The 22374-nt window shown below is 41.7% G+C and overlaps 1 protein-coding gene across 1 annotated transcript in view; it reads left to right on the forward strand.

The window, feature by feature from the left end:
• Window positions 1-22374, forward strand: part of LOC147725912 (uncharacterized) — a 240452-nt gene that overhangs the window by 153331 nt on the left and 64747 nt on the right. Inside the window, exon 4 of the mRNA XM_086962830.1 lies at window positions 17385-17530. Coding sequence (XP_086818956.1) covers window positions 17385-17530 — 146 coding nt within the window. The remainder of the gene's footprint in view (window positions 1-17384; window positions 17531-22374) is intronic.

The raw sequence follows: 22374 nt of genomic DNA on the forward strand, positions 1-22374 counted from the left end.
CTACTTTTTGGTATTCACAAATGTAAGTTATATGTAGTATGTTTACGACTTCGGAGGTTCTTTACTTGGGGCAGAGATTCCACACCCGGGACGGAATCTCCACACCTGGTACGGAATTCCACCCCAAGTGCGGAACCTCTACCTCAAGTGCGTAGTCTCTGCAGTCATAAAGATTTTTTACTTTACTTAACTTACCTTTGAGAATACAGAAAATTAATAAAGTTAGACTCTAAACTTGGACTGTTGGTCAAACTCTGGCTTTGTTAATTGGGCCCTTAGTGTTTGCTCTCACTTGGTGGGAGCTTTAAAATTGCAGGAGCAAAGACGCTATGTCGTGGGGGCAGGCAGTCCGGGGCATAGCAGGTGATTGTCCCTGGGGGATGGGGTCTCCAGGTCCATAAATGGACTGGATACCGCACACCGTACTCGGTCTGCAGGCCAAGAAGTTTTGCTGTACTCTGCGATGCTAGAGAGATACTGTGTTAGTCCTTGGAAGAAAACCAGAACACATTAATCGGAGGACCCAAATTTTGGACTCACCTGTGATACATAACAGAACCCCTGTGTGGGTCGGAATTAACACCACATTGAAAAAACATGTACTTGGACAGTATAGCCTTGAGAAAGTCGCGGGATCACACCCTGTAGTGACGAACCACGTGCTGGTTGTGGCCAAGAACACCAGAAGAAAGCGTGAACAAGACAAATGAAAGAAAGAATTGTGTATATTCTGTGATTCAATTACTGTACTTGCGTTTTAACTTGGAGGGAAACCATATCTTACCTGATACATGTGCTGGGAAGTTGAATTGCGTTTGAGGCCTTGTGCTTAAATTTGTGGAGTTTAGTGGATCTCCACGCCCTTTAGCACCGTAAGAATTAATTTTAAGAGAGAACACAATAAGTGTAACTCAATCCTGTGGTGCCATAATTCCCTATAAGCACAAACCACTTCTTCTATATCAGTCCGGAACATAGCAGGAGCCCGTCCCTGGGGGATGGGGTCTCCAGGTCCATAAATGGCTCCGGGAGGGCATCCACACATCCCCACTTCTTCATTTACTTTAAGGTAGGGCCATAGGTAAGGGGGTCCCCAGAGCCAAACTCGGGTCAGGAGGGGGGCTGCATGCTCCCCTCTTACCATATTCTAATGAGGCTGGACCCTGGGGGATGGGGTCCCTGGGGCAGGGGGATCATGTGCCACCCTCCCTGTTTGTGAAATTGGCTGATAAAATTCAGCCTGGGGAGGAGGGCTGGGTGCACCCCACTTCCCCTTAATATGAAGGGTAGTTCAACCATGGACTTGGCCCACAAACAGAGCAAATAAAAGTAAGCTCAGGAGATTGCACTTCTTTTTTTCAATTTTGCTGTAGATTCCCAGATCCTCTGAAAATTTGCAACAAAATGTAAAACATATTTTGGGACCTCACCACCAGGCCTAGGGGGTCAGGGTACTCCAACCCTGCCCCTTTATGTTTTTGAGGTGATTTATTTTTGGAGCTCAGACGAGTCCCAAGATGGCTGTCACAACTTTCTGGTTGATGTGGTGGAAGCCAAATAGAACTCATTTTAGATCTATAGACCCTCTGCTTTCCTAGATATCTACAAATATTTTTTCTTTAAAAACTAAAAAACTACTGAATAGATTTACATAAAATCACAAAAAGCTCTTTCTGGACCAAGATTTAGGCTTCGGACAAATCTGGGGTAATTTCGTTCAGTGGTTCTGGTTGTGGTCATAGTCAAAATTCCTATTGGAAATTTCATGTGAAAAAAAGTTTTTTCCCACCCCTTTTTCTTGGCTCGCTCTTGACAAATCATCCCAAACCTTTCGGGTCAGCAGCTGAAGTAAGTGGAAAACTAGTTTTGAAACATTTGTGAGGATTCCACAAACCCTGCCAAAGTTATTAGCAAAAAAGCAATGCTTTGTCTATGGAAACTAGGTCCTAAGCTCACTGCGGACACTGTTGTATATCTGAGAAATCTTTACATTTCTAAGGAACTGCTGAACAGAATGCCACAAAATTTGGTCAAAAGGTAACTCTTGGTCCAGAAAGCACTCTTTGTTATATGGTCTAAATCTGTCAGTAGTAACTGAGAAATGTAAAGATTTCTCAGATATACAACTGTGGACGCTGTGAATCTGCGAGCCCTCCCGAACTCTTGTCTGAGATCTGATTGGCTGCCAACACTTCAAACAAGGAAGTGTTGGCAGCCATCTTGTGACTTAGTTCAAGTGATCAGTTCCCCCTTTTTAATAAATAAATAAAGGCCTGGTCCGGGGAGATGGGGTCCCCGGGGCTGAAATTGATCTTAGGAGGGAGGCCGTGCTGCCCCCTTCCTATTAAAAATAAAATTAAAATAAAGGGTAGGCCCCGAAGGATGGGCCACTGGGCCATAATTGGCAATTTAAAAAAAAAAGGAAAAGGTCAGGTCCCGGGGATGGGGCCACAGGAGCTGTAATCAGCCCGGAGAGGGAGGTTGTGCGGTCTCCCTCCCCATTTACACATATATAAAAGACTGGCCCCAAAGAATGGGGTCCCCGGGGCTGAAATCAGCCGAGGGAAGGGGGCTACGCAGCCCCTTCTCCTAAAAAAAAATCTTGTAAAAAAACCTCCATAAGTCTCCAGAGGCCATTCCCCCTTCACTCCCCTTTTGGAAACACGCCTTCTGGCACAATGGTGGTTGGGGAATGAATTCCCCTTGAATGCTGAGGGTCTTTGTGGGCCAGCAAGTCCTCTTGTTACGTCCAGTAGGTCCCAGGTTGCGGGATTGCTGAGAGGACTTGAAGGCCATGGCCCCTTTCTCCACCACACTGCAAACACGCTTCCTGGCTCAGTACTAGTTGGGGGATGAAGTCCCCTTGGCTCTTGAGGGTCCCTGGGGGCCAACTATCCTTCCGGCCACCTCCAGTGGCAATGTAGCAGTGATTTGTACTGCTTGTTTAGTAGCAACATCGAACAATAATCAGTGTTCAGTAGGTTTCCTGGACATTTTGGGCCATGTGCCACTGCACTTGCTGCAACATCTCAATCATGGATCTGGTGCCTGCAAGGTAACTGCGCTAGTGACTACTTGCTTAATAGTAACATACAGCTATAATGGGTCCCCAGTGTGTTTCCTAGAGCTTTTGGATCCTGTGCCACTGTACCTGCTGCACCATGCAATAGGGTCATCTTGGGGGCTGCCTTGGCGAATGTTCAATGAGATGAAACTGAAGTTGAACCACTTAAAATGCCCGATGCCCCACAGCACTGCTCCTGGATCTTGCTCATCAGGATGGCTGTCCATCACCCAAGGAGAATGAGACACCTCCCATTGCTGTAGACTGCAAGGGGGGCCATGTTGAGGGGGGTTTCTGAAGAGTGGCTGCTAAGCGATCTAGACACGATTGCTGACGGAAGGGGGAGCTGCTCTAAGGGAGGTTTCTGCAGTGCGGGTGGCTCTACCTCCTCTGAGAGAATGAGACATGATGTACATTAATATTTATTTCTCTATATATTTATTCTACAAATTTGTGCGGCACTCAAACACAAATTAAGGTATAAGAGAGCTTTGTATTGCAACAAAAGATACAATAGGGTTTATCTGTAACAACAGCAGCGGATGCGAGGGAGGGCAGTAAGAACATGAGCAGTAGAATGAGAGGGGGCCCCGGTGAGGGGGTTTAGTGAGGAGCTGAAGCGAAGTGACACTTAAGCGATTGATAAACAAAAACCCCAAAAGCAGAAGAGAAGAGCCAGGGAAGAGGATGTGGCAAATGGCCAGAATTGGTGACCTTGGAGCTGGGGAGCTGGGTTAGAGTCTTTGCATTGGCTCAACATACCATACAAACAAGCCTAAGAGAGCAGCCTCCCAAAGAAGTTTGGTGGATGTAAAGGAGTACTTGGGCCTTGGGAATCTGATAAGAGCAAACACAATGGAACAACAGGAAATAATGTGCAACAGCCAATAGAAATGGAGGAAAAGTAAATTGCAAGCACACAAACCAATAAAAAGTAAGAGTGGGGTGTAAGCCTACTTCAAGATTATTACTAAAGATAATAGATTTCAAAAGCGTTGTGCAGGCAAAACCTAAAAAAAACAGAGGGAAATAAAGTTTGAATTCATCGCCATAGGGTGGTATGAAGCCATGATCCATGAGAGTGAGAGAGGTGAATTTTTAGTGAGAGAAATGATAACTCCTTTGGTACACCGTAGTGAAGAGAAAAGGAAGACAAAGCTAAAACAACCTCAAAACAGTAACTAGTAGAGATACAGGAGGAGACCTAGATATGAGGAACATCAGAAGAACCAAAAACATTGACCCTATTCAACTTTTAACTAATAATCACTTGAATCTCAAAGTTAGCTAGAAATGCAAGAGCTATTTTGATTCACAGTCGAATCACCAATGCAAATCTTCCTAGATATGGACATTTTAATTCAAAGAGCTATTTATCCAATAAGAAGCTATGCTGTTTTTTAGTTTCACAGGTTCTTTAAAACATTGTTTTCTATATCACTACAAGGGCTGAAGGTAAGGCCACACACCCTTTGACCTTTACCTTAATGACTATAAAGGATATGTCCAAATATGATCCAGGACCTTAATAACTAATAAATAGGTTAGCTTTCTTCAGTGCTATTTGTAGTATTTATTCCAAAATGATTCTTTTCAGATTGTTTCTTTAGGGTTGGAATGGACATATTTGATATCTGGGCTGGTGATTTACTCATAGAGGCTGCTAAAAGTATCCTGGAGATAAGGTTACACAGCAAGGTTGAGGGTCAGCAGTTCAACTACTACCAAAGACTCCTATCCCTGTCAGTATCAGTGAGTAAGAAGAGTCATTGGACAGGTAAGGCTATGAAGGTTACCCACAGCCAGGAGTAATTGTCAAGGAAAGTCCAGGTCTTGCGACACTTTCTGCACGGTTCCTAGTGTACGTCAACATGCTGTCGATGGCATTTGTAGGATATGTCCAGAGCCATGGAGCGTGGACCTGGACAACCCTAAGGTTTTTTCGGCGAAGAAGGGGTTTTCATTATAAGAAAAACAAGAGTAAATCTTTGTGTTTTTTTTTGTCTGTACTGTAAGGTGGCCCATAAAGGGTCAGTATAACAAATTAATTGTCTTTTGTTTCTACAAATCTGCCCCTTTGATACACATCATATGCATGTGTTGAAGGTGGTGCCTGCATGTGTCAGATCGCTGCCCTCATCTGGAGATCTACATGGAGCTACATGGAGCTGCAGGGGACAGGTTTGAATCCCAGCAGGGCCAGCTTAAACCTTCATTCTTCTGAGAAATCATAAAATGGATATCACTGAGTTTCTTTCGGCAATACTAGTTATTACTGTGGTAAAATACTGGGCGATCTGCTGTAGGAAGCAGTGCATTTAAGGAGATGACCTCATGTGGAACATTGTTTCCCTATGGCACATTCGGTGGATATTGCAAGCCACAGTGCTGTTCTGTGACATATAGGAATGGGGTCAAAGGCTGAGTTCTGACATAGTGAATAGCACTCTGAGGTGACAGGCTACATCCAGGGCCATTGGAATTATGCGGCAGGGAGCACACAACTGTGTGACAGCGTTGGCTAAATTATGCAACAAGAAAAGACAAATTATGGTGCTTAATGTGGTACTTTTTTGACTGCAAAACTTTATTATTTTTCCATTTTTACACATTGAGTCTGGGCAAATATTTGATCTCATTAGAACCAGTTTCATAACCAAAAACAGAAATAAGCAACCGAAAAGGACCAGTTAATCGTTGCGACGTGCCTTCTACTGCGCGTGGACATAGGTTGCAATGATTTTACTAACTTTCGAGCTATAAACATTTTTTTTTTACAATCTGAAAATTATGCAGCAGATGATGGATTTATCTGGCAAATGTGGCAAATTCATAAATATGCAAATGAAGCAGCAGCCGCTGAATCGCATAATTACAGTGGCCCTGGCTGCATCCCTATTAGGTAAACACTTCAGGGACATGCACCCATATAATTTGTGTAGAATAAGGAAACTGTATGTGGAACTCTCACACAACATCATAGAATTTAGTTGCAATGGGAATCTATCCCTTCTAACCCGCTAGGCAAGGTCTATATCTACTGATAGGACACACAGTTCCACACAAGCCTGGTTTGTGCCAGGGTACACCTTTAACAGAATGCACCAGGTGCAAGCCTGGTAATGCATCCTATTAAATTCAGTGCAGTGCCCACTGGACAGCTACAAATTCATTCCTGCCCACAGAGTAAGTGGAATTAATGAGGAGGGAAGGAGATGAGGTATGGTCATGCACATATCACTTGCTTGTACTGAGTTATTACAAACAATTAGCAACACAATGTTCTTATCAAATGCACGTCTGCGGTCAGTAATAGGAAAATGATGCATGTGTCTTAATAGGGATAGTGCACATTTCTATGAATTGCTTATGTGTTAAATCAAGGATTAAAAGTTTCATTAGAAGTTAAGGTTGGATCCAAGTGACCAAGGTAACCGGCAAGGAACAAACCAAAACTCTCCTCCTAATAAATGTTTATATCCACCCAGAGAGAAAGAAGCAAAATGGTAAATACACAACTCTTATAAAACTGCTAAAAGTATTGCAGAAAAGCCACACAAACGCTGAACTGGTGATCACCGGCGATTTTAACACCAATCTTTTAGCGACCAATCGGGGAAGAAACCATAAAATATCAAATGGTGCGCTGAACTTTGTCCGCAAACTAGCAACACTCGACTTTACAATTATGAACGGTAAATCCCCGTGGGACTCGCTTCCAGTGGCAACATACCTGAGTGGAAAAGTCCCTTCGACAATTGATTTTATTATAACGAGTACTAAGCAGCTCTCAGAAATAAATAGTTTCAGAATAATTACGCGAGCTGAAAGTGATCACCTGCCGTTAATATTGAATTTGAAGAATAAAACAAACTTTGCCCAGAAGAACAACGCCATTACGCAGCATTCAGAAACGTTTAACCTGCGCAAAGTTAAATGGCGAGGAGAGGCTCCTCAACTTATTGAGAACAAAGTAAAGGCCTTTATTGAAACCCAAGGCCTAGTTCTAGAAGGTGCTCACGTAAGCTCTTGGGAGCAAACGCTTGAGTTTTTACTTCAAACCTTCCCGGTTACCAAGTCACAGAGAACCTTAAATACAGTCAAAAGCGATCCACGGTTCAACCACGATCTCAAAACGCGCAAAAGAGAGATCGCGAGAGAAGTGCGACGCCTATCACAAGTAGGAGAAAAGGACATAAAACAAGAAAAAACAAAGCTGCAGACACTAAGGTGTGTATACAGAAAGAAGTTGGGGAAAGCAAATTCAGAGTACAAAGAATCAATCTGGCAGCAACTTCTAATAGCTAGTAAAAAACCCAATACCAGCGATTTCTGGGGGATTATTAACAGGTTAACAATGGGTCCAACACTCCAGCAACAGGCAGGTATAGGTGCTGACATCTGGACAGACCATGTAAAGACCTTGTTTAACCAATCTAGGAGGGACCCGGAACAACAACCCCATGGGCAACATCATGACCAAAAGGAGGAACAAGCTGGACCGAGTCATGCAATAACAACAGCCAATTTACCCCATCTAAAGTCCTCTTTTGAAGAGCAAACTCCTCTGACAAATGAGAAAGAACTAAAAATTCTCATAAAGAAATTAAAGTCCGAGGGAGAGGCTGGGCCAAACGGTATTCCAAACGCAATCTTTAGGAATAACCCAGACCTGTGGTCTGAAATCCTAACACCAATCTTCAACGAGATTTATAAAAATTCTAATATCCCAGCTTCCTGGAGGGGGTCTGTCATTCACCCCATATATAAAAATGAATGAATGAATGATTACACATTTCTATAGCGCATGGTTACCCTAAGGCATCCCAGCGCTTATGTGGTCAAGTCATCTCCATTAACTTTAGCAGAATAGGAAGGTTTTCAGCATTTTTCTAAAAAGGTAGACCACGGTAAGCGAGGGAATTATAGATTAATCTCCTTGATTGACGTGGAAGCCAAACTATACGCCTCGTGCCTATTGAACCTTCTGCAACATTGGATGGAGGAACAAAACATCATCCCCAACTTCCAAACAGGATTCAGGCAAGGCATGGACACTCAATCGAACCTTGCAACCCTAGACCTCCTGACGGAACAGGCGCAAAGAAGAAAAGTCCGCCTCCTTGCCTGTTTCGTGGATATCAAATCAGCATTTGACAGAGTGAGCAGGAACCATTTATGGAGCAAACTTAAAAGTTGGGGCATACCAAATGCACTCCTCACCGCCATTGTAACTTTGCACACTGACACCTGGACAAGAGTCAAGCTGGGAAACGGGTCGAGCACCACTGGAAGCATCCCGACACAAAGTGGCCTGAAGCAAGGCTGTGTCTTGGCCCCAAGTCTTTTTAATCTGTATTTATCGGACATTGCCCGATACTTTGAAAACCCTGATTGTCACCCCCCGAAACTGGCCAACAAGCCAGTCGCAATCCTCCAATATGCAGACTATATAGTACTGCTAAGCCAAACCCCAGTGGTATTACAAAGATCAATAAACAACCTGGCATCGTACCTGGATTAGAATCAGCTAGAGATAAACAAAGAGAAAACAAAAATCGTTCGTCTAGCTGACTGTAGGAAATTAAAGTACAAATGGAGGGTTAAAGGGGCCCACGTGGAAGAAATAAGTTCATATAAATATTTGGGCGTAATTATCGGGCAGGGCACAAGTCACAAGGAACACAAAATGTCCCTCAAAGCAAAGACCCAGTCCCTGATCTATGCCTATAGATCCCTTCGTAGAAACCTGGACTGCCCTAACCATTCGCATTTGTTAAAAGTTATGGCTGCTCAAATCCAACCAAGCTTGTCATACGGTCTTATCCCTTGGCGTGGCAAAGATTCGCATTTCCAGAACGAATTGCAGTCAAAAATTTATAAAGCAGTTTTTGATTTGCCAAAATGCGCCTCACCCGCCCAGGTAAGACTGGAATTCGGGCTTCAGGACCTCAAATACAGGGAAATGTGCAACTTTATCAAATTCTGTCATACCCTCCGGTCATCCGAAGTGGACACTCTAAATAGACTTTGCTGGGATGTAGTAAGGTCACAGAACGATCGAGAAACCCCAAACTCTTGGAGGAGCTACCTGAGTACATCTTTGGTCACTTTGGAACTGCAATCAGCATGGGACAACAAGATGAACCGAGGGTCCTTTAACAAAACTGTCAATGTCGCAAGTAAAAAGAAATCTTTATTGGAAGATAAACTTGCACTCACAAAGAGACGGCATGGATGGACAGTTATGAACTCATACAAGTCTTCGAAGCCACAAACCTACTTATCTGCCAACTTTAGTTCCTTTTTGAAGATGTGCCTCCTAAAGTTCAGGATGGGGGTGCATGTCTCCAAGGATTTATCTCCCTCTTGGTTGACAGTTTTTAACTCAGAACGTTGTCGCTTATGCGATTTCCAAAGGGAAACCCTGGCCCATTTGCTGTGCGCATGCCCAGTCATGTTAACCCAAAGGAGACAATACCTAAAGTCGATCTTTATAAACTTGAACATTCGCACTAGCAAACAAGCAGTGATAAGGTGGCTGGAGGGTTCGTCGTGCATCTTGTCTTGCCGAGGAGTCAAGTTTATGAGACTAGTCAACAGCTGCCTTTTGAAAGTGGATGTTTTTTAATCTTAACTGTATGTAACAAATTCCTATTCTTTTAAAGTGGTTGCTACACAATCTTAACTTTTTGCTGAAATTTGATCTAAACATAGTTTTAGAATGATTTTAAAATAACAGATTTTTTACACATTTCAAATGTATGGGAGTCAGAGCACAGTTGCACTTTGTATATATGACACCTCTAGCTGTTTGAGAAGATGAAACCTATTCTTTTTATGTAGGGGGGTATTGTGATGATTTTAATTAATCAAACAATAAACATTAAACTTGAAGTTAAGGTTGCAATAGTTTCAGACTAAAACACCAACAAGTTTCAAAAGTACTGAAATTTAGCAGTAAAGTTGCTCCTTTTTTAAAGAAAAAGTCATAGTGCTATAAGAATAGCTTTTCCTAAAAAATGCCCAACTCATTGTGTTGCTAAATTAAATTATATTTAACTACATTACATTTCCTTACATTTGACATATTTCTTTTAGCCTGCTTCCAAAGCTTGTGTGTAGTGTACATGTGCAAGTTAAGGAAGATGTTTTATGACACTGCCTGTAGGGGGCAGCGAAGAGAACTATATTGCATCCAAGCCATATAATTGACTTTTAGTAGCAAGCTCAGCAGCATTATGTCTTGAAACATTTAGAACAAATAACTTAATCATAAATCTCACACTTACAGACAACTTTGCATCAAAGCCTTGTCTTTGTCTAATGCCACCTCCTAGCTAACCTGCCACCCTAGGGCGAGCCACAGACTGACAGACACCCAAGCAGAGTAAAGGAAACATCAAGGTACTTTGGCAAAAGCATCCTCACACATAGTACAATGTACAACTAGTAACAGGTCCACACCTTGATAGAGTCAACACTATACTACATGAATAAATGAACAGACATCATCAATTCTACTTTAACCTGCCACAATGAAATATAAATCATTTTTAAACGATTCCATACACAAACAAGTACAACTTTCACAGAACAAAGACATCTGGTCAAATCAGCTCAGTTCAAGCAAAAGTTTGTTTGTACCAGTTTGTCCTTAAACACATAAAATCTCCATAAATACAATCTCATATAAAACATACCTTAAATAATTAATTCATACATGTAACCATAATTGATCATTCCATCTCCCATTTAATATGCTATGTATCATATAAATATTTATAAAAGACAAATTTCAGTTCTATTCATATTTGAGGTTTATTTTAACTTTTTGGATAAGCTTCCCCATGGCACATGCTATTTCTAAATTATGAATTTCAGTTAGAAGATCTACCGCTTGTAGCCTGTTTTTAATACCATATTTTTTAAAAATTGGACATACATTTTTTTCTTATATCTAGAACCTTCTGACAGTTCAATAAAATGTGTAAAATGTAGCCTGTGATTTCCGGATTGCAAATACATTTCCCTTTGTTATCAATCATAAACTCTATTTACCCGGTCATTAGCATAACAGGGGTTATTACCAATTCCTAACCTTAGTATTTCTCTTCTTATCCAACGACAGGAGAGTACATCACTATAAGGGAAATGTTGTTAATTTTACAATGAATTAGCCATAAAACATACCAACTTTTTTCTCATGAGGTATTCTTGATCAAGATCTCAAGAGATTTCTCTCCCATGAGCCCTGCGTTTCCTCTTGTCCGCCTCAATTTGTAAATTCTGTGGGCACAACTTGATCCTTATTACTCTACAGGTTTTAGCTAAGGCTTCCCTTGTCCACTTTGCCCACTTCAGCTCACTCTGCAGTATCTCAGTTATGTACCACTGTGACATTTTGAGTTTTTCCTCAGAGCCCAAGCCCAATCTTAATAGTGTCATGGCATCATATCCCATGATATCATTCCGGTTTCCAGTCTTACTGCCTGAACCATTGAGGACTTGGGCAGCGATAAAAAAAATTCCAAATATTTCCCCTCTTTACCATCCCATCTATTTTTACCACTCAAATATACCATTTCTGCTCCATTTTGAAACTGTTAAGGTATCATGGCTGTATAAGCCTTTAAAACCGGTCTGTCAGACATATTGCCATAGGCTCTATTAAATGTTTTCAGACCACTGACCGAAACAAGAGCCCTTAACCTTAAAGAATCTCACATTTTTCTCAAACCACATTCCTAGGTACCTATATTCATTTACCTTTCCGAACTTTGTAGAACCCAAAAAACAAGCTCAATACCTTTGTCTTATCCATATTTACTACAAGTTTTTTTAGACTGCAATATTCAGTAAACGTATTCAACTTACTTTGCAGACCTGTGTTTTCCATTTAGCTTTGAGTAAAGAACAGAGCACGTACCCCGCCAGTTGATCTAATGGTCCCAAAAATGGGATCCAGGTATATGAGGGGTGAAGAAGCTAGGAGTTGGTACTGCACCTGGACAAAATATATACAATCCAGATATATGCAAGGCAGAGGGTTTTTTTTGTTACCAAAAATATATTTTTATTTATTCATCCATATACTTTTTTGACCTTCATAAATAACACATAATATTGCACAATCAGACATCAAAATTTACAAAGAGATAAACATAACAAGGATACATTTTCACTATAAGCGCCTACCCAGCAACAAACCACACTTCATTCATACTCTCATTCTCTCAGAATCCTACCAACGAATTCTACCTAAGATTCTATCACTCCACTGACATTCATCATTACATTTCCATCATTCTGTTGTATGTCACACATAGGTGGTAAATATGTGGCATAGAACAGAGTCTTATTCAATACAATAACTCATTGTACGGCCCTTTATTTAGAGTGACATGATAAGCCGTAATTCATGAGACATAAGCCGACGCGCGTTTCGGTGTATGGGCCCAAAGGGCCACACCTTCGTCAGGGCTGGGGACTGTTGGCTGGGAAGTTGATGATAATCTAAAAACAAAACACAATGCCTTAATATTTTTCTAAAAAAATCAAAAGTTCACAGTTCATTTATCATGATACAAATCTGGATAATCCAGTATTTTCAACAAATGCAGTTACTTTAAACCATGATAATTATCATTTTTCTTATCTTCACATAGTTGTCATTCTGACCGTGTGCAGTAACCAACTACCTAAAAGCACTCCCACTAACAGCCTCCCAAAGGGTGAGGTCTGTAAAGGCAATTGGATGGCCAGAGCTAAGTAACCAATCAGGGACACAGTTATTCTTCTTACACACTTAACCATATTTCATATTATACCAGCATTCATTTTGGGACACATATTTGACCAGAGATGGAACAAAGAGGTTATTGTGAGTCACTACAAGCTACAATATTGGGGATCCCTCACTTTGACTGGAAAGGAGGGCACTTTTTAAACACAATTAGTCCGTAGGAGGTATGTTTACAGTCATTTTTAATTTTATTTTTATTTTTACAGGGCGAGGTAACATATAAATCAGAGTAGGTACTACGACAACGACCCTGTCAGGCAGCTGTTTTTCTACATGTTGCGTAGGTCTATAGGTGCAATAAAAGTTCAACAATATCCATAATGCAATTTACCTGGTGAAGATATTCCCAGGATATTCTAATGCAATGTTGCTTTATATGTGTTTTCAGGAGTCTCCTAGATGGTAAAAAATGAGCTCTGATTGTCTAGGATCTCTGGTAATTTATTTTATTAAACAGCGACAAGGATTTCAAGTCTAATTACCTGGGTCCTGAAAATAATATTTAGGAATGGTAGGCTGCACTGCTACTGGTAGGCTGCGAAGAGGATGCTGGAAGGTCAATATATTTTCTCGTGATTGTGATGTTATCAGGTACAGTTTTCCTAAAGTAGAATTATATAATCAAAAATTGGCACTCCACTCGTATGTAGGTTTATTCAGGGTAAAATCATTAGGGGTTTATACCAACCAGAAATTGCAGGAAGATAGAACTCTAAGTCTAGAGTCAGACGATATATGATGTACAAAGGGTGGCATACATAAGTTCCTAATGGAGGATGAGAAAAAATACGTGTCAAAGGGGAACAAATAAACGCTGGTATGTAATCACAGTTAACCAGACCCAACTGATACTATAGTATCGGGAATTCCTTACATGTGCAGACTGATAGATCGACCGATCACAGGTTACTGCCAGGGAAAGCGCGGCGCGTAGCTGCCGAGTGTGCCGCCTGTGAACGGACGGAGACTAGGTTTCTCCCTAGTAGAAGAGGCGCGTGGATGCCGAGGGTGCCGTCTACGATAAAAACACAAAGAGGGAGGGCACATGGAAAGATGCGGTTAGGCGCATTCTTTTCCGAAGAGCGGGGCTCTTAGCATATCAGCCGGTATCACTTACCTCGCATCAAGACGGGAAGTTCCGAGAATGGGGTTCCGGTGAGCCGAGTCGGCCGTTCCTGAAAGGCGACAGGAAGCATGGGCTAGCCAAGCCTGTCTAGATTTTAAATAGCTGATATTTCGCGCCATAGTTGATGTCTGTCAGCTGCTACGAGCAAAGAACTCGAAGACGGACTCGGAGGTTAGCCGGTGTTTTTAATGTCGGCCATCTTAGAACGGGCACAAACTGCCTAAACAGCTCTATAGTAGCGTTTGGTCATTCGTTTAGCCGAAAATTGTATTTGTCAAATTAGAAGCCTATTTTTTATTTTTTAATAATAAGAACATATTAAGTTGTGATTTATAGAGTATCAAATTTATTTATAAAATTTTTTTTTTTAATATATAATTTCTTCTCAGGGTGAAACAAGTGACATCTGACACTACATATTCAACAGTACTGTTAAATTTGTCATCCCTGTCTAATGGTGTTATTCACGTGCCTGTAAGATTGATCATATAAATAATGACTAGGGAGTTATACTAAGACCCGATCTCGCTGATTCAACCAATCACCAAAATATAGACACAAGCCCAAAGGAGCATTATAGCAATTATAGGTATAAATACCTTATTGCAGTTGTAGATATCAGTACCTGGATATTGTAGTGCCTGGAATTATGCAAATTCGCCTTTTTACATCATATCTCCAATATAGGACAGTTGTTTTTCTCCTAAAAAAACCTTTTTTCTGTTCACAAAAACTAAGGTCAGTCACAGTGGTCTAGAAGTGTATCTCTTACAGAAGGGCCTGGTGCCAGGGACATTCCTCATTGAGACCTTTGTTCACAGTGTCCAGAAAAAAGATCCAGAAGACCTCCCGTTTTTTTCTCAAACCTACGGGGTCAGTACCTGGGTTCGCTTTTATTTTTTCGAGAATGAACCAACGGAGTTCGTATTCCTTATGGTCTTTCTCAACCCAATGGCTAACCAAAGGGGCAGTAGTTTTTTGTTTCCTGATGTTAGACTTATGTTCCCCTATCCGTATTCTACATTCCCTGCCAGTTTCTCCAACATATGGGAGATTACAGGGGCACAGAATTAGATATACGATATTACTTGTCCGACAATTAGTCATGGTTGCATTCCGTCGTACGGATATCGTGCGAGTGTTGGTAGTAACTGCTTCTCCCACGATAGCCTGAGGACAGATGTGGCATGTCCCACATTTATGGTTACCATAAATGGGTTCAAGTCCGGTTATGGGGGCTTGGATCGATTCTGACATATCTTGAAATTTGCCTCTAACCAAATGGTTTCTTAGGTTAGGGTTTTTTTTGAAGGCAAATATCGGTCGGGTAAGGTGTGGTTTCTCATTGTCAACATTCAGGATATGCCAACTAGAATTTAGCTTTGGGCTGGCACCCCTAGCAGCGCCCAAAATGGAAGGTAAATCTGCTGTGAATAAGGATATAAGTACCAGGGCCAACATGCGATGGGCTCCCTCTATATCCAAAATATTTGCACTCAATTACAAGTATCTAGTGCTTGAATTATAACAAGCAGATCTTTTGGGTAATTGTTAGACGCTGTTCCATTGCCCATGAGCTACCTCATCACCCGCAATCCGAAAAAAAATTCACGCATTCACATATGGTTAACAGACTATAATTCAAAGTGTTAAATTGACTTCAAACAGATATCAAAGCACTGTGCCATCTCTTTGTAAAACGTTTAAAAAAATGAAGTTTATCTATTGATAATTTAAGTGCGCATGTGAAGAGAGAGAAGTCATTTGAGAGCACAGAGGAACTATGGACCTCATGTACGAGGTTTTGGCGTAGAGCTGCGCCATGAGACTTCCTTCTGCTCTGTCAGTCTCCTTGCTGTGCTGCCCTGCACCAATGCAAAAGGGCAGGAATATGTGTATCTTTGAAATACAGCAAATTCCTGTCCTTTTCCCTTGCGTTGGTGCACAATGGACTGCCTAGTGCCAACACAGGCACCTTGCAAGCAGGATTGTTTTTGTGCAGGAAGAGGCATCTACATGCATACAAACAATCCAAAGTGGTGTTCTCCTCTTTCCATGTGCAAGAGGAGAAATACAAATATTTCTCATAGTTACGCCTGGTCTGGGGAGGTGTAATGTTTTGGCGCTGCCCCAGGTTTATGCGAATAGGTACATTTTTTGACAGCATCAAAGTCCATGGGTGCTGCCTGGAAACACCCACTGCAACGCCCATGTAACACCTCCTTGACGTAGGGTAAGGCTACGCAGTGACTAGCGCTGCTTTGTCTTACTCTATAACTGTGAGGCCTTGCAATGCCATGTATAGTGGTTTTGCGTGGCCCCATAGATATGAATGAGATGCTTGGGTCGCCGGAGCATAAAAAATAGCAACGCTGTGGTGATGCAAGTCTCTCATAAATAATCCTCTAAGTCTTCAGTGACGCTTCTCCCCTGTCTCTCGTTCCCATTTAGCTGCATTGAATCCGTTTTTTTATTTGTTTCATATTCTCATGGTGTCACCTTTATTTGTATCTATATATCCTGAGAAGGTAAGAAGAGGAGAGGTGCGATAACGCAACATCTTCAATCTTTTGAATAATTTTAAGTTAAGAATTTACAGTTTAACTGCATTTTTTAAGTTCTTGCCTCTAATCCTTTATGGCTGGTTAATGTTCCTGTGGATTGTGATTTTTCTCTTATTGAAGGTATAGGCTAGCCTATGTGAATACCTGGTTAGAATTGTCCATATAGTTAAGACGAATTATGAAATAGGAGATAATGTCAGCTAAGAAGCAAATCCATGGCGTTTTTGGGCAAATCAAATTCATATCAGGCTGCCAGAGTCAAACTGGGTCGTATGCCAGAATATCAAATACAGAAATATCATGCAATTATAAGTTATAAATTGAATATCCAAGAATTTCTTCCCAATTGGTGCAGATTTTCTATAATGAACTCAACTGAAGCAATATTTTAGTAGAAGACTTTATTTTAGACAATAGTCTCCCCCTGGTGTTCTAGTACCCCCTTCTCCACATTATGTGTAACAAAGTGGCTTTATATGTATTCTTTCTAGGGCTCTGTCAGTGACGTCTGTTAATGCACACTTGTATTTGAAGGTTTCCAGGGCTTTATTGGGGCCGGTCAGTGTTTTTACATCATTATTAATATTCCAGCACAAAAGTGCATATCTCAGGTTTCCACTAGAGACACAAAAGAGTCAGAATAAGTCACTATATTTGCACTAGGTTATATAGTTATATTAAGAGAGCACGTGGAAGAGGTAATACTGCTGTTGACGCCTCTTGGCTTGTGGCTTATCACTCTAAGGTGGGCTCCATTCTCTCTGCAGCAACAGTGTTCCATCTCCATGCTATCTGTATAATATTTTTGTTTTCCTTTCTCCCCAGGGAGGCATTGGTACTGTCCTGAGCAGTGGATCATGAAAGATGAAAAGTGCTATTATAAATCTAAGGTGAGAGGCACCTGGGCCGAGGGCATGACGGACTGCATCGCCAGAGGTGGTTACCTGGTCATCTCCAAAACTGGCATTGAGGTAGAGATATTCACTATAGTTCCTTGTCTACTGGAATGCCTGGTTTGATGGATTATCTGTGTATTCACCTCCCTTGATTATTTTTTTCACTGTCCGTAAAATCCGCTGGGTTCCCAGAAATAGGATCCTTCACCAAGGCTTTTGTCTGGGACTCTCACTTTTGCAGTGTATTGGCCCCACTGTCTTCACCTGGAACAGGCTTATATCCTCCACCTCCCTCACCATTCTCCTCTTGCGGTACAAATATAGAAAGAGCTCACTCCTCTCCTCAGGAGACTCTCGCCCTGATTATATCCTGGCCAACATAATGGCCCAACCATTCGATTTAAATGCAGGCCAAACATAGATTTGGCTATAGCGATGGCTACTCCTTCACCGCCATAGCCAAACATCTCTGACTGCCCAATAGAGTAAGAACTGTAAGGGCTGTCAGAGAAACGGCTATATGTCCTCCCAGCTAGTCAGAATATAGCCATTTGTTTACTGTCAGTCACCACCAGGCAAACTCTGGAGGTGAGGGAAAGATTGCTAAGAATTTCCCAACACCATGGGAGGTGACTTCTGAGGAAAGCAGCATTACAAAAAAACTTGGAATTTATTTTTGAAAATAAAAGAAAACTGGTTTTTGCTGGACTGCTCAATGCTGACGCAGCCTGGCACCAAACATTGAAATGTATTGGCAGCAACTACGATGATGGCTGCTCCTGCCAATGCATTATAAATGACTGCCCACTTGGTGTTCATTTATAAATTTGGCAAACGGTCACTCCACCATGGGGACGAAGTCATTTACTCTGCCATCTGATGGAACAGTGATCCTTCAGCCAAAAAATAAGACAGGCCCACTATTTGTTTGTTCTGCATGGCACATGCAGAAACATAAATGTTTTAATTTTGTAGTCAATTAATTTTTCAAGAGGTGGTAGGCGATAGCACATTTCAAAGCACCCCACTTCCTCAAGCTGATAAATGCATATTCCTGAAGTATGCTCAAATATACAAAGTCCTGAGTTGTAGATTCCACCACTAAACACCAATGTGAGAAAGTGGTTTGTTGGAGTGGATTGGTGTCCACCTCAGGTAATAAAGTCACTGTTTTGCTATGTCCAGTCAAAGGTTTCAGTATTTTAAACCTGAGCTCAGACCATTGGTAGCTATGGTACAGAGCAGACAGGATTAACTTAAAGAAAATGTGTAAAACATTTAAAAGCATCAAAACAGTTACAAAGTTGACATTTTAGTGAAACTAGAACCTAAAAGCACAAAGCAACAATGGCAGTCAATGGACATGGTAGGACAGGTCAAATTTAAGCTGACCATAATGGAGAGTGGCTGAGATACACCAAACAGATTGGCCCAACATGTGCCTGTAGGTAGTGAAGTTTGAAAAACGTTTCTAAGTCCCAATCTGAAAATAGACTTTGTCATTTTTCTGAGTAAGATCTCTTTTTTACACAGGACAACCAGAAATTCAGTCTGAGCTTGTGGGACTACTGGTCAGAAACTTTTTTGTAGTCCGTCGACTTGAAGCTCAGAAGGTCTGGAGCAAATATTTTCTCTTGCGGCCCTGAATTGTGCACTTTTGCACATGTACCCCATGATGAATCATTTGTTGACAGACTGGATAGCACGTTTATATGAAAATTTGAGGCTGCCAGTCACTGTTTAGGTGCAGAAGATCTTATACCAAGGACTCTGAAAGCCTGTTCTCACCACCAGAAAACCTTGGAGAAATGGTGTGGGCAGAGAGGTTTTGGTTCACATCACCATGGATCCCACAAGCATCCTACGCCAACAACACCTAGCTCATCCTTTCCTTCACCCAGGACCCCATCACCCCTAGGCTCAACTTTCAGAAAGGAATGAAGGACGCTGCATCCTGGATGAGCAGCAGCTGCCTGAAGCTCAACTCGGAGAAGACAGAGGTCTTCGTGTTCAGACCCTCCCCCTCTGCACGGGACAACACCTGGTAGCCAACCGTCCTCGGTAGCCAGCCCATCTCCATGGATCACGCCTGTAACCTTAGCATCGTACTAGACTCCTCCCTCTCCATGACCCGACAGGTCAACACCATTGCCTGCAGCTGCTTCAACACCCTCTGCATCCTCCGAAAGTCCATCAAATGGAACCCCCCCGAATCAAGGAAGACCATCACCCACACACTCATAACCAGCTGACTGGACTATAGAAATGCCCTCTACACCGGGATCAACAAGTCCCTGCTCCTCAAACTCCAGACCATACAGAACACCACAGCCAGACTCGTCCTTGGCATCACTCGCCACAGGCGCATCACCCAACACCTGCGAAACCTCCAGTGGTTCCCCACAGAAAAGAGAATCACCTTTAAGATACTCACCCACGCCTACAAATGCCTTCACAGAACCAGTCCCAAATACCTCAACAAAAGAATGTCCTACCACGTACCCAATCAAAACCTCTGATCCACCGATCTTGCCCTCGCCACAGTCCCGGGTATCCACAGAGCCAGAACAGGGGGAATAGCTTTCTCCTACATTGCGGCCAAGACCTGCGACCATCTCCAGATTGACATCAGACACTCCCCCTCCCTCAACATCTTCAGAAAGACACTCAAAGCATGGTTCTTCGACTAAATGTATCTGCTTACTTACGGCGCCTTGAGACACTCACGGGTGAGTAGTGCGCTTATAATTCCCATTTTTGATTGATTGATTGATGAGATTGTTGGATTTCTTATCAGGTGGCTTTATTTTTGGTTGAACACTAGAAACCTCTTATCCAACCTATATTGCTTTTATCCTGACCGGAATAGGTTCACTGTGTCAGAGACCCACCATTATTATCTAACAAGTCAAAAATGTTCTAGGACAAACAATATATATATTTTTTTAGTACATTTTATTAACTGTATTGCTTTTTTTCTTTGTACAAGTAGATAAATATTACCAATTCACATTTCATTATTATATACTTTGATACACATATCATAAAAGGGATCACAAAAACAATCCTTAGTGCATAAACAAACTAAAATTCGCCAAAAAAATGTCAGTAGCAACCTGTGATTCATTCATTCACCAACACATTCACACTCATTCTAACTACAATCACACTATAAATACACATCACTAGAGATTCAACCCTCTAGGGGGTCCCCAAATTGTAATAGAGAGATCAATATTCATAGATGTCATCAAATAAGCTAAGTTGTTGAAATTGTCTCTTCCAGGACCTCTTCTCTAGGGCAAGCTTGCTCTTTTTTGGGCTTAACTTTATCTACTCTCATTCAAACCGAGTGGCGGTGAGGCTTCAATAGGACCAACTAGAACCCTTAGTATCAACAGGCAATGAAAAGTTGTTTTCCTCAATAGATCGAGGGTGTTTTCTCCTTTACCTGCATGGGACCTAGCATTGGTATTAAGAGTGCTCTTCGGTCCTCCTTTTGAGTCATTGGAGAAGACTTATGACTACATTTTGACCACTAACGTGGTATTCTTAGTAGCCATTTTCACTGCTACAAATTGGGGTTATTCTTAAAGTCTGAACCCTTTCTGAAGGTTTTTACAGACAATATCGTTTTGAGAAATAACTGTAAGTTCATTTCAAAAGTCCCCTCTTTTTTTCTTCGGTCCAGGGAGATGGTTCCCTCAGTCTTAGCACCAGATCCTCAGACAGGGGAATAAACTTTGCTGCATGGTTTAGAGGAGCAAAGAGCTCTCCTACTTTAATTGAGGAGAACTGAGGTGTTCAGAAAGGTGGAAATCCAGTTGAAATGATTTAAAATCACCCATCTCTACAAGGAAAAGATTGATCAAGCAGGCAAATATGCTGGCTTACGAAACTCAGGGTAGAGAGGTGGTTGACCAAATCGAGGGGAGAGTGACAAGGATTATGTCTACACCTAGGGCATCCTTTTGGGGCTATTATGGTCATCTCCTGATACTTTTATGAACAAGTATAGTTTACAGCTGTTGGGAAATACCTCTACAGCCTTGAGGGGAGTTTCATATATAAAATGTGAGGTAACATATTAAGTGTTACCTTATATATGAGATTGTTTAAATATGTTTACAATTCAATATTGGTCCATACTTCATAAGTATGTGATACTATTTTAAAAGGTCATAAAGGCAATCGAATTATTCAAGTAAAGACTGTAATAGGTAATGCCCTAATTACTCACTGGTAATCTTCATTACTCTGAGTAAAGTCGTCCTCGCCACAGTCAGGGTTTACCACCCTTCCAGCCCAAGACAGTCACAGGTTCAGAGATGATATTGAGGCTTGAGAAAAACAGGATGTTTGGGGGATCGATTTCATTGTTATAGTAATTAGGAGGGAAAGGTAGTCAGCCATCTTGGGGCAATAGGAAAGTAGTATGCTCACTCTTGTGCTTCAGAAGTTCTGTCCACAGGTGCTATTGCTAATGAAGTGATGCCTGTGACGAGGAAGGCTTGGACTCGGAGTAATGACGATTACTAGTAAGTAACCAGGGCATTAGCTAGTAAAGTGCCACTAGGCAATGCAAGTGGTCATGTCACTGTATGAGTGTGTGCACATCGTAGAGTGGATTTCTTCTTTAAGTACCAATACAAGTGCATGTCTCCATGTGCTTTGCTAAATCAGAATGTAATCTGTGCATATCGCAGCAGTCATGTTCTAAATAAATACCTCCAAGTGTGTCCAAAGTCTTGTGTGCCTCCAGCCTTATGTGTGCACATCACAGTAACCAATCCATGGTGGTGTGCAGAATAGGGGTCCACCTACACTCTGCGAAGCAAACCTGTCTACTGTTTGAAGAAGCTTGGCCTGCACCAGTTGAAGAAGATACTGGAAAGGGCATGGCAAGGCTAGATAGCAAT

Source organism: Lissotriton vulgaris, chromosome 3_1 (genome assembly GCF_964263255.1).
Source record: "Lissotriton vulgaris chromosome 3_1, aLisVul1.2, whole genome shotgun sequence".
Taxonomy (NCBI): domain Eukaryota; kingdom Metazoa; phylum Chordata; class Amphibia; order Caudata; family Salamandridae; genus Lissotriton; species Lissotriton vulgaris.